The following is a 13,829-nucleotide window of genomic DNA, read 5'->3' as shown; positions in this document are numbered from 1 at the left end:
GAGCTTATTTGGTTGTCCTTGCTAATAGTTGGTGTCTTAAAACAAATTATGTATTTGGGGATCTGGTAAAATAAAATGGTAACATCCAGAGGCTTTGATATTGGAAGCAAATAGTATTTCAAGAGTTAATCATTCTAGATATTTTGTTATATGCTTGCAGTAAGCTAAAGGCAAGTCATTCAATAATTGATTGGCTGTGCTACAGTAATTAGCAGGTATTCTTGAGGCTACGCACATTTCCAAAGCTGTTGGTTCCTATTCTTTATAGGTCCACTGTGCTTTCTAATTCAAAAGGCATTTTAAGACTTGTCACTTGAAGTTTTAAAAACAAAACAAAAAACCACTCATAGGTGAAGTTTGGAGCCTATATAGTTGAAACAGTGCAATAAAAGAAATTCTATAGAGGGTACTTAGCAGGTCTATATGCAGAGGAGAAAGGTACACACCTGTTTAGCACCCAGTAGCTTGCTGTGCTGCCTAAAAGTGGTAAATATTGTGCATTTCTTAAGTTTACTTTTCAACCAGTTTTTGTAACCACAAGTTAAACATACATAATTTTTTTTTCCTGCAATGTGATGGTTCCATTGATTGATAGTGCTATTAATGCTAATGCCACAACAACTCTGAGCATGCTGAACTTGCCGAAGCTCTTGATTACAGTTTAATTTAGAGGCTTAGAGGTTATGTTGGAATATTTTTTTTATTTCTATTGCAGGAAGCTTTTACTTCTCCAGACCCCTTATTTGCACAGAAGAGCTGTCATTTGTCAGTTTTTTCCACTACATAAATTACTCATCACAGCAGATTTTTTGCAGTTGTGTAAATAGATTATGCTTCACATGGCAGGACAGAAAATAGCTTGCTGATCAGTAGACAAAGATAGGAATTGTCTGTTACTTGGGAAAGGATTAATTAGGCTGAAGAGTCCATTTTTCATCAATGAATCAAATTTACTGCCCATGTTAAAACAGTCTATGAGGGAAAATTCAGAAAAATTGTTTTCTAAATAAAATCGGACCACTGCATTCGGGAATGCAGTTGTGCAAGCTGGAGGGTGGGGGTTAGGTGAAAGGCTGAGGAGTAGTAATTACTTGAGATGTGGACTGGATGTTTAGGAAATAGCACAAGTTATTTTACTAGTTCAGCTTGCATACTTTGGAAACAAACTGTTAACAAACACAGTTAACGAAACTAACTTCTCTTGTGGAGGAGACAATGTGGTTAGGTAGGGAGTGTCATAAACCCTCTCCATATAACTTGAAGCTGCAAAAAAGGTTTGGAAAGCTAGTCCATATTTAATTGTTGTCTTTCTGACAATAGCATTATGGCATGCTGACTCAGCAGGAGTTTGTATTCTTTTCTAGCTCCAAGGTGAAGGCTTACTAATTTACACAGGAAAAAGCTACCAATATTTAATGTCTACTGGAAATGACCATGCATATCTCTAAAGGGGAAGGAAATGCATGAAGAATGACTTGAGAAAAAAAAATATTGGATTTTAAAGAGGAAAAAGTTGGAAAGCACTTGTGCTAAACCATGAACCAGAAAAGCCCTCGGGGGGGAGGGTTACTGCTCTAATTTCGTATTTTAGAGTGCTTGCACACACTCCTGTCCAGTGAAAGAGAGATAATATAAAATGTGGAACTGAAATGGTGCATGGTGTGTGCCAGTCCTCCTTCTATCACTTCCTTCTAATAAAGCTAATACTTTTTTTTTTTTTTTTTTTTCGACAAAACCCACTAGTGTGAAGTCTACATCTGCATTTAAATTAGAACATCTTAAAGAAAAGAACAGGCTCCAAAGCTGCCCACAAGAAAGGTTTCCTTGCCAGGCTCCAGCATATGAACACCAACTAACTGCTTATTACCCAAGAAGAAATTCATTATCATTTAAATGTTGTTGGAGAGAGGAATGTGAATTATTTCTTTTTAATTTGGCTTTAAATTGCTAGTTTAGGTGATAGCTGTGGAACTTCAGTAACACTTAGCATAATTAGCATAAGATTGCACTTATTTATTTTTCTTTCTGTCAAAAATTGGACCACTGTTGAAAATAAATTTATGGGCAAATGTAAGCTTTCAGATTATTGCATAATAAGGAAGTAAGATTTTTATTCTTCTTTGCTCTCAGAGCCTATAAAATTGTAGAGTTTTATAGAAGACTAACTCTGGACTTGATGTTGTGGATGGAAGTGCAATTGTGTTATTTAGTTTGTAGTAATTATTTTTTGAAATTGCATAGATTTCTCAATGCTGTCAAAAACGTGCTACTGCTGCTTGGCAACTGTATCGTGTTTCTTGGGTGCTTAGCTTGTTTCTTAAAGACCAAGTTCCATGTTTTGAATTTCTGTTGGTTTGAAGAAGTCTGCAGTCATGGCCCTTTCAGCCAGAAAAAAGGTTGTGTTTTGGTGCGTTAAAGCTTTTTTGAACTATAAGATAGTGTTGAAAAAAAAACTCAGCTTGCTAGAAGGTACTGAACAAAATCAAGCCAGCTGCTTTGTAACGGTTTAAAGCAATACTTTCTGCGGTGTTAGTTTGTGAACTTGATGGCTTTGCCCTGTTTCCATCTCTGGAAGGTGGATCAGGTGACACCCAGTTATCTGCCACACACTGCTGGCTCAGGTAATGTGACTTGCTGACTGCTACTGTCCTGTAGAAAGGACTGTAAAATTACTGTTGAGGACAAGTTGGTCATGGTAAATGAGTAGAGTGTGAGGGGAAAAGTGGAGATCTGTTTCTAAATTACTCAGTTGGACAGCTATAGGCTGGGCAAGTACTGCCATTAGCTGCAATCCTAGAGTCTGAAGCTTGAAAAGCAAACATATGCTGGAGTTGTATGTTGTACTGGAGCGTGTATGTTGCAAAATATCTTGGATTTAGTATTTTGACAGGATGTGAGTTGAGAATGAAGCAATAGAGCTTACAGATCCTTCTGCCAGGGAAGGCCCGGTGGTGTCATGATAGCCAAGATGGTTTTGAGGCAGCTGAATATCAAGTATGAAATACAGAATCTTCCTTATTTTAGAAACAAGGATTTTGTGCTTTGTTTTTCACTTCAACTGTAACAAGTAGCCTCTGAAATACAAACTCTGACTCCAGTGCAGAGACCCCAAATATAAGTATAATTAGTAGTGGTGTTCTGAGCAGGAAGTTTTGCTGTATAGTCCCTTGAATCTGGTAAAAGAATTAACCTGTTACATAGGTGAGAGGTTATCCTTTATCCTGTTAATCCTCTAAGTATATGTTGAGCTCTTTCAAGACCATTAATAATATCAAAGTAACTATTCTCTTTAAAGTGCTTTCTATAATATTTAAATTGAGAAAAATAAGTGGATTTTTACTCTCTTAACATTGAAAGAAATCTAGCTTGTTAAAAATATAACACTAGCGTTTGTGTCTACAATAATATGTCCAGATCCTTTGAAGGTCAGTAGGCTGATGCTTCTGGTCAGCACACTGGACTGTGGTGTCCTTTCTGCTTCAGATCAGTCACAGCCATTTGCATAACGATATGAGTACTCCAAAGGCTTCTGGTCATTGGTGACCTGCAGTATATTTTGTGTGACACTTTAAACTGATTGGCATGCTCTACTCACAGAAATCCACAAGGTATTTAAATATATGTTGAAAAGTGCCAGGATTCAGAAGACTGTAAGGAAACTGTAATATTTCTGTCCTGTAATATCTAAAGCACTGATAAGGGAATTAGCTTGTGGAATTTCTTGCTTCTTTAAAGCTACTATTGGTACCATTTAAAAAAAATTTAGAATGGAAAGAAATACTGCACACAGAGAATGGCTTTCACTGGTTAACTATTGCCCTTTGGGCCGCAGACATAATTAATTGGTAAAAAAGGGGAAGGGAGGGAGGGAGTAGAAGGGAAGCTTCACAGCAGTCGCAACTGTTTTACACAGATTTTTTGCAGATATCAAACAGAATAAGAGTCTAATGCAGTGGTTGCAGACATTTCTGATTAGCCCTCCTGGAGGCCAGCTCAGGTACGATGTCCTGTGAATGTGGCAGTTTAGCTTCCAGATGGAGTTAGATGTGTGTTCTGTGCATGAGCTGACATCCTTAGCCAGGCACACTTGTGCCCATGGCATCCACTGACGTAGGCCAGCTCCTCCACAGAAGAGGCAATAGGGCTACCCTGCGATCAACTTATTCAAGCCTGCTTTTGACAGTGTGTGATGGAACTGGGATTAGACCTAGAACGGACAGAAATATCTAGTCCTGTGGTTCGTGTGTTCCCATTCCCATTTTACTGTTTTAGTAAGTGAAGTCTTGAAGTTGCAGAATTAACCAGCTGGTTTTGTAGCTCCACAAAGAATGAAACAGTGAAGCCTGTAGTTCTTTAAATGGAAAAGTGTTTGGAGCCGAACGTTGTGTTAACAAGAGGTGATAAACATGTTATGTGTTTTGTTTCATAGAATCGTAGTATGATTTGACTTGGAAGGGACCTTGAAGATCATCTCGTTCCAACCCCCCTGCCATGGGCAGGGACACCTCCCACCAGCCCAGGTTGCTCCAAGCCCTGTCCAACCTGGCCTTGAACACCTCCAGGGATGGGGCAGCCACAGCTTCTCTGGGCAACCTGCGCCAGGGGATCACCACCCTCACAGTCAAGAATTTCTTCCTAATATCTCACCTAAATCTCCCCTCTTCTAGTTTAAAGCCATTCCCCCTCATCCTATTGCTACATGCCCTTATAAAAAGTCCTTCCCTGGCTTTTCAGTAAGCCCCCTTTAGGTACTGGAAAGGTTGCCAGGGTGAGCTAGTCTACAAAATCGATGCAGCATTAGCTGATGCTGTAAAATTCTATAGTACAAATAATTAATTTGCTGATTTTAACATGTCTGCTGTATTAGTTGTCCTGTGGAAGTACTGTAAATGTTACAGAGCAGTGGCCCAGCATAACTTTGGAAGGTGACTTCTGTTGAGCCAGTAATAGTTAAGTGGAATTTCATTCACTTCCTGTGTTGCAAGTTTTGTTGAAAGTAGTTCCGCTGTTTCTATTTTTAAAACTGATTACTGTGTGTGGAGGACTCTGAAGCTGTCTCAGAGTTATAAGAGACATCTTGGGATCACCTCAAGCATTTCCACTTACTGCTTTTATGCATAGGCTGGAGTTTTAACATAAAGAGCACACACAAAACTTCTCGCTAGTGCGGTAGTAGGGTATAAGATAGAGTTGTTATCTCTGGAACCAGGTACAGCCACCTATCTGCTGAAATTGGGCCTAACTGCTCATGTCTGGTGCATAGTTCGCAACATCTGAAAAGCATGTGTTATATGATAACCTCGCAATTCTGTGGTTTCTGAGAGGTGCATTTTACTTGTTGGAGACTCGTTAAGAGAGCCAGGTTTGTGTTTGTTTTTTCTCTTAAGTCTTCAAAATATGAAATTTTAAATGTAAAGTAATTACAGGAAAAAACAATGTTTGACTGTTTGCAGAACTGTGCTTTTGCAGGGGTTTGTTTTGGTGGTGTGTGTGTGTGTTTTTTTTTTCTTAAGTACCAGAGCTTGTGTTTACCTGTAGCGGATGCTGACCCTGTTGCCTAAACATCATGTAATTCCAAAGTAACCCCAGAAGTGAGAGGGTAGGGAACTCGTATTTCCTTAGTGATTAATTTCTTGCAGTAGTACTTAGTAAGTGTATTCTGCAATAATGAGCACGTGATAAGGAATTAGAAATTCCCTAGCTCTAATTCTAGCTTCCAGCACTTTCTCTTTCTGTCCTTCAGCTGCCTCACCTGTAAAATGAGATTAAAAAAAAAACTTGTTGGGGCTTTTTCTGCCTCATAAAATTTAATATCTCATATTCCAAAGAATGTCAACGTCCTGAAGGAAGCCTTGTCCATCAATAGGGTTTTGAGGTGTGATTTACAGAAAAAAGCACTAATTGCTTAACTAGTGAAATAATTAGTGTGCTTGCAGCTCTGCATGTCATAAACTTACATGGAGAGCTACTGGAGATGTAAGACTGGGGTATTACAGAAGCCATTTGGATTGCGAGTTGTTTAAAAAAAAAAAAAGTTTTCAGCAGTAGCAGTGAATGAATAATTGTACAGCAATTACAGTGTGTTTTCCCTCAGTTTAACTGAGCAATCGTCTCATTTCCAAGCCACAAATTTGTAGTTCTTTTACCAAATAAACATAGAATTTCTGAAGAAAGGAAGTGGTGCATCTGAGTTGTCCTGGGAGGATGTGTTAATTCTGCAATTCTGTGAGGACAGAAGCAATTAGAAACTGTGTCATCTGTTCTAGGAGCCTTTAGTCAATGAGTTTAGTGCAAAGGTGTCAGATGCTCCCACATCCTCTGTAATGCTTTTTCCCTTAATCTTCCATTAGAATAAATAGGTATACCTTTTAGAAAATGTTCTTTAGTCATTCCTCTGGTGTACTGAGATTGCATTTCTTGTTGTGAGCTGCATTTTTGGGTCATGCCCCATTAAACAGCCAATTTGGCTTGTAAGGAGAGCCTTCTCTTGAATTTTGAATAGGATGGTTTTACAGTAGCTTAGGTCCTCTGATTTGAATTATTTTTACCCTTTTGAATCTTCATTTTTGCTGTGTAATGTTGGCCAGTTTAGTGTTGATTTTATGAAATAAAGCATTTTGTCAGAAGTGTGCTGAAAGGAAGTCAGGTGAGTCACGTTCAGCTTAATTTTATTTTGGGGGCAAGGTGGAGGTGTGGCTGTGTTTGCCTTAGCTTCCTGTGAAGAATCTTTGTTACACGCAGCCTATTCTTAGGGAGGCTGAACATTCTTTGTGAAAATCCAGTGTTCACATGTGTAACTGAAGTCAGTGGGAGTGCAAATAGAAAAATCCCTTTGAAAATGTGGTCCTAAATAAGAAATATGCACAATAACTTCAGAGAAGTGTTTTGTACTTGGTTGTCTTGTGTTACAGCTCTTAATTCCTCTGTACGGCGGTGTTTGTAGCATGCTTTCAACAGAACGAGCTTTACAGACGTGACAGTATGTGCGTGTCAAACTATGGCATGTGAGCACAATATTGTGACTAAATCATCCAGCGGAGCAGTCTCCTTGCTACATGTGAGGAGCAAAATTATACTGTGGCTGTTGGTTAGCTGTGAAGTAGTTGAGAGACATTGAAAGAAAATAAAAAAATTCTAGCTGGCAGTGGCAGAAATGATAGTACTATATTAACATTGCCTTACAGTAAGAAAGACATTTTAGTCATGAAGCACATTAGGTGCTGTGTGACTTTGTAACCTGAATGAATTTAACCGATTGCGTTGACATAGCTGAAAGAGGCAATGCTCTGATTACAACAGTCCTCTGCTGTTAATGGTTTTAAAAGACTGAGCCTATACAGTGGAAAAACGCTTTTGTCCAGCAAACAGGAAACTGGAAAAGAAAAATCTGCTGCAGGTCTGGGGGAGGCAACAGCACCAGAAAACCCAGCTGGGGCCCGGCCGGTGGAGGGGCTGCAGCGAGGAGCTGCAGTGCAAATGGAAGTGCCTGCTCGACCTTTTGACTTCCGCTAAGATGCATGGAGCAAAAACAGTCATGAAGCAGGAAGGAAGTAGCACAACCACAGCGGAGGGGGCACGGAGGAGGGAGGACGAAGGAACATGCCTGCAGCTTGCAGAGCCACCGGCAGGCTGACCCGTCCTTGGGGAAGCGCTGTGTAACTGAAGAAACAGGCTTGCTTCATGCGGGTCTTGGTTCCCCAAAACGGTTGCTCGAGCCCTGTCAAAGGTAGCGCAATTTTACACGCGAGTGTGATTGCAGCTGAACAGGCTCTGGTGATGTTTCTGGGTTGTTAAAGAAATGGTTCTCTGTTAACATTGTACAGAAGCAATAATGCCTCCACGCTAGAGCTGCAGATGTTTCATAGTAAAATATTTTGCTACTGTATAGAGTGGAAGAATATTTGGCTTTCTAAGCTTTCATTTTTAATGTATGTTGTTGATTCACTATCTAAGAGTAATAAGCTGAATACTTTGCATGTATGTATGAAAGCACTTGCAGGAACATGAAATCCTACCAAAACTATAGCTGGTGCTCCGTCTCTGAGCAGAAACATGCTGTAGTTTTTCGTTTGAAGCTGGTACAGGTGTTGCCTTCAGCACAGTTGCAAACAGTGAGGAGAGCCAACTGATGTGGCCTGCGGTCCCTGGGTAACGTTATCAAAAGTGCTTATATGACAGATGTTAAAATTCCACTGAGTATCAGTGGGATTTAGATGTCTAAGTCAGTGATTCCCAAAATGCAGTTGGCATACCTCTGGAGCAGCTCTTGGTAACAGTCTTTGTGTTCATTACTGTGTTTAGCTAAAAGTTTGAAAGAGAGCCATTGTGGTCTAAAAGAAAGATTGCTGGAGGTCCATGACCAAAAATGTTTGGGAATCTCTGGTGTAAGTCACTTAAGTGTTCTTTGAAAATGTTACCCTTTTTCTGGGAGAACTCTTGCTTCCATTTAATTGAAGCAATGGACATGAGGACAGTTACTGATGTTACTAAAAATAAAATACAGTCATAATCATTAAACATCAATATGTCGATAGAAAATGTTCACTGTAATTGCAAGCATTTATTTGGTCTATATTAATTTACAAATGTGTAACTTGGCTTATTAAAATAAAGGAGTGCCCTCTTGAAAGAAAATGTTTGCCCTTTTAGCACAGGATGAGTAACTAGTTGCTGTGTGTAAAAAGCTAGTTACTAACATGAAGTATTCTGCAATTTGCTGCTCTTTATGTTCATTTCCTGTGGTTTTTTTCCTGTTGTTTACCTAAGATACATCTAAATATTTGTAAAAAATTAACCTTAAGAATTGAAAATGTTCAGGTATTAGAAATTTTTTTGTAAACAGAGTCCCTTAGTGTGTCTGTGTGTGTGTGAGTAAAAAAATCATTTGTTTATCCATCCTTAAGCCTGTGGAAGTTCTTATTTCTCTCACTGAAATGATGTGCTCAGCTGAGTGCAAGCACTTCCGGAAACTGTGATAAGGGAGAAGGCTCTTAGGCAGAAGTGATAAGCAACTGGACAAAGAAATATACCTTAATTTCTTGCAGCATTAACTGTTGCTTTGTTTAAACCATGCCCTTGTTCACTCAGATTCTTGTGAGAGGGTTGGAAATGCATTAGTGCACTTGCGTGATCGTACCTAGATTTTCACACTGTGCTGGGCAGCAATAGGAGACTATATGCCTGAAATGACTTTCCTTCTGTCTACCAAACATTGCGTACATTAGTCTTAAGCATGCTTTGGTTTTGTTTTCTGGTTTGTTTTTTGTTGGGTTTTTTTTTTTTTTTCTCAAACAGGACATGATTTTTCAACCGTTAAGAGTGCTAGCAAGTCTGTGCTAGCTTGTGCCATATCCCTAAAGAGCTTTAGGAATGCTAACTTTGTAGTCACTTGCATTAATGCATTGCTGCAAGATGCCACTTCACCTGCTAAGATTGCACACAAATACTGCATGTTAACCCTTCAGGGAAAGGATTTGGAATTTAATTCTTACCAATTACTTCCATGTTAGTGTAACAAAAGTTTGCTCAAGCCTCCATTTTTATAAAATTAGTAGAAACAAATACCATCTTTTTTTGCTTGAGTTGTAGATAGATTAAAGGATTCATAATAGCATAGTGTTGGCTTTTTTTCCTTGCACTGCCATAAACTCTTACCTTTTTTGTCATTTTATGGAAGTGAGGACTTTCAGAAGACAGTTTAGGGAACAAGCTCTGCAGCTAGAATCTCTGATTTGCATTTTTGCCACTGTTTGTCAGCCAAAGGCATTGCAGGGACATGGTGGGAACCTACCCTCGGGAGGGAACAAACTGGGGTGTGAGTTTACAGTTAAATCATATTCTCTGTAGGGCTAGCCAGTGGCTGCGCCTTAGAATCTGAGCCGCCCCTGCTAAATGCAAAGTTGATTGTCTGTTACTGGAAAGGGGAATACACAACTTTGAATTACTTAAGGTTACACCAGGGTGGGGAGATGCGCAAACAGATACTACTGGTAAGGTAACAGCCTGGTTTTGTACTGCTGCAGCTTCTTTGTGTATCCATACATGTAGGTCCTCAGCCACTCGTCTTCATAAATGTGATTGTGATCACATAGGAAGTCCTAACTTTGCTGTTCTGATGCAGCTTAGTTTTCCAACACACAGGATCCTGTGTAGGTTTTTGTTTTGTTTTTGAGACATGCTTCCTAAAAGCAAAAGGTGAGGAGGAATTGCAGTAGCACTCCAAAGGTATGACAGAACTGCAAAAGCAAGATGACTGGAAATTGTGATACACTAGTAAGGCACGGGGATTTTCCGACAGTCCCTCTCTGCACGGGATCAAACAACCCAATCATATAGCTGCTTTAACATGCACACAGTTTGAATGTGTAACACATCCGGTAGAGAGCTACTGAAGGGAGCAGCCTACAGAAGAGCATCTGGGTGGTTTTACATACATTAATCTTGAGGACCTGTTGTTATCAGACATGTATGAAATTGCAAAAAACAGAATCCCTTGCCATATAGCTGGCACCTATTTAAAACACTTTGAGCAGCTTTCATTGCTAAGATACAAATTAAAATGTAGTTGAGTAAATGAGGGTAAGAGAGGAGAACTACTGTCAAAGATGATTTATAGTTTTGAGTCATCTATAGCTTCTAGTCTACCCAGACTGCATCATAGCATGGAGAAAGAGTTCATGTGGAGCTAAATGGTATAATATATGTCAAGCAAAATAGATCACTTCCAATTGAGTTTAGATTCTATGAAAGTATGATATGGAGCTAGAAGACCTAAGCCCAAATGTCCAGAGAATTTTTTCAGAAAGGTTGGAGACAGTTACCTATCTCCTTTAACTGGAGGTCAGTTCCACAATCAGGCAGATCAACGGGATAAGTACTACAATTAGGAATAGCACGTCTGGAGCAAGTGGTATCTGAAAAATGTCCAAGATTAAGTAAATTGGAACCAGTCTAAGCAGAATACTAGGAATTAGTGAAAGGCTGAAACCTGGAGGGAGTATAGTTTGCTGCCAAACACAGCTGTCTTCAGGAAGATGGCACACTATGATAGTAGCGTACCTAGTGAGAGAGCTTGGAAAACAAGGCATTAAGAAAATAATATGTGGCTGGGGGTGCTTCTAGCACCTCTCTAAATGGTTCAGTATTTTGCAGTCTGCAAAATAACTTGTTGTTCAGTGTTATGACTGAGTCTGTGCAGTGCCTTGGTGGTTGATGCAGTCTTCTGACCAGCTCTGGTCTGTTTGACATAACTTAGAAGTTGTCCTTTCCCACGTGATACTAGTTCCTTCTTTTATCTTGAGGCATGTGACGTGGGGGTGAAAAAAAGCCTCTGGCCTAGAAATATCCCTGTCTCTTTTCAGGAACTCCATTTTCCTATCATCTGGAGAATGTAATGGAGTGGAGGAGAAAAGAGTCGACCTTTATTTGGATAAAGGAACAAGAGAAAGAGGTGCCACACTAGTGAATAGATATTTTTTTCCCATCTATGAGTAGAAGATGACCTCTTTAGTGTGTAATAGTGCTATTGTTCTACTCCTAAGTAGGAAGACACTTATTTTGGTATTCCTACACTGCTACAGGCACTGATGCTTTGAGGTACCCAAGCTAGCTCTATTTCTGCATAGCACAGTTACAACATAGACCTTAACTCCTTAACATGGTTTCTAAGATTACAATGAGGGAAGCAGCAGTCCTGGGCTGCAGTTTGTACTGCTGGAATTTGATGCCATTCCAATGCTAGTTTCTTGTGAAGCATGTAACCCAAAATGCTCACAGTGCTGCTGTGTACTCTCTGCTAGGCAATAGTCCTCCTGTCTTCTATTTCTGGAAATCTTTTGCATATTGTCTAAGTCTGAAACAGAGAATATCTCTTCTCTTCTCCCACTTTCCCTCTTCAGTTTAGAAAAGGGCGTACCCTGATGGACTAGAGCACTCCTGATACATGAACGTCATCAGGCAGAGAAGGGACTTGGGGTACCAATTTGTAATTCAAACCGGATAATTACTCAACACATATGGTTGAGCGCCCTGACCATATGTAAGTTATTACCATTTCAGAAAAACCCTGCAGGTGTTTTGATCTTTCCTTGGGAACTGGGCCTGTTATTACCGATTAGACGTTCTCTGAGCAAATCTACTGTGTTGGGACCCTCTGGAGACTTGGAAAGACATTCAGCTTACATGATCCAAGGCAGTAGTAGTTTTATGTGCTCTCATAAGGAAGTTTCAGACCTAAGAGCAAAAGACTCTAAGTAAGGGCTGAATATTGGTTTTGGATGTTTCCTGTGAATGTATTTCCTTGGGGGAGTATGCCTTGGAAATAACCTGCCCACCTCAAAGAGCTTATGCAAAGTTAGTCATTGTGGAAAATGTCTTGACGGACACAGGCCTTGCTGATAAGTACCGTATGATGGATGTGTTCTGAATGCTGGATAAATACTTGAAAGGCTATCCCAAATACGAGGAGATTTCTAGGCTGGGATACTTCTTGAATTGCAATAGGTGCTATTTCTGTTTTGTTCAGAATACTAAACCACATCTGTCTTTTCTAAAATAAATGTTTGGTTTTGTGGTCCTTTGTAGGCGTAACCTGACAAAGTTATCCCTGATATTCAGCCATATGCTGGCAGAACTCAAAGGTATTTTCCCAAGTGGCCTTTTCCAGGGAGACACGTTCCGTATCACCAAGGCAGATGCTGCAGAATTTTGGAGAAAGGCTTTTGGTGAAAAGTAAGTTTCTAACTATGCTTAAAAATACAGATGTGGGAACAAATTGCACACAGCACTGTATATTTTTAAAAATTCTGGTTTGCGGTTCAGAAAGGTCTTTGTCAGGTTAAAATGAGCAATGGGAGAGACTTGCTAGCCACTTGGTCCACTCTCTGGTGTGAGATACAGGATTGTTCCTACATATATTCCCAGTTCCTTCTCCTGTCTTGTTTTAAATGTGTTAAGTGATGGGTCTTTCCCCACTTGCCCTAGGAGACTCTTGTACTGTCACAGAGTTTCCCTTGATTATTCAGCTTAAATTTTCCTCTCCTTAATTTAATTTCTTCACTTGTAAGCAAGCTCCACAAACTATGAGAAATAATCTGCTTTCTTCTTGCAAAGGTTACTATGCCCCCAACTAGTAAGTTGTCATTTTGCTAAGCCATTATATTAAATTATTTTCATCTTCCCTCTGATTAGTCTTTCCAATCACTTAGTCACCTTTCTTCAGGCTTTTCTGAACTTTTGTCAGTTTGCATAATGGCTTTGTTAAGATAGAATGAAGGAGAAATTGAAGTGCAATTTATATTTGCATGCAAACTGTTGAAATGTCAATTTTAATTTTTTTATCTAATAAAACGCTGACTAAATGAACTGTAGAGCAATGTTTGGGGATTAAAGTTAATGAAATTGGGTACTGCTTTCTAACTAAGGTAGCTAGGGTACTTCACATAAAGAGTTTAATTAGTAGCTGTCAGAACAAAAAGCAATAATATGTTTACTCATGAATAACAGCTGTCTGAAGCTACGCTTGTTCTTTCTGTTTCTATTCCACTTGATATTTTAAAAGAAGGAGTATTTCTTCTAACAGGAGCCTATGTTTTGACTTCTGATTATGTTACTTCTCCAGTTAATCCCTCTTTAGAGAATTGTTTGCAGCTTTTATTATTTAACTATCTAGGCCTCTACTAAAAGACTTACTGTTAACTTCTTCTCTACCAGCTACAACATGCTATGAAATTCTTATCAAATGATGGTGTTTTGTACAGCCCGGGGGACATACAAGCGTTGACGTGGTAGAACTGTAGAAAAAGAGAAAGGAGAAAGCAGAGCTGGACTTC

General features: G+C 39.4%; 1 protein-coding gene across 1 annotated transcript in view; it reads left to right on the top strand.

The window, feature by feature from the left end:
* CBL (Cbl proto-oncogene) overlaps positions 1-13,829 on the top strand; it is a gene marked incomplete at its 5' end in the record, with an annotated part of 40,935 nt that overhangs the window by 12,527 nt on the left and 14,579 nt on the right. Inside the window, one exon of the mRNA XM_082493831.1 lies at positions 12,583-12,729. Within this exon, the coding sequence (XP_082349957.1) occupies positions 12,583-12,729 (147 nt within the window). The remainder of the gene's footprint in view (positions 1-12,582; positions 12,730-13,829) is intronic.

Source organism: Vanellus vanellus, assembly GCF_965231255.1.
Source record: "Vanellus vanellus genome assembly, chromosome: 21".
Taxonomy (NCBI): domain Eukaryota; kingdom Metazoa; phylum Chordata; class Aves; order Charadriiformes; family Charadriidae; genus Vanellus; species Vanellus vanellus.
Note: the sequence above shows the minus strand (reverse complement) of the source record. Positions and strands in the feature narration are given on the sequence as shown.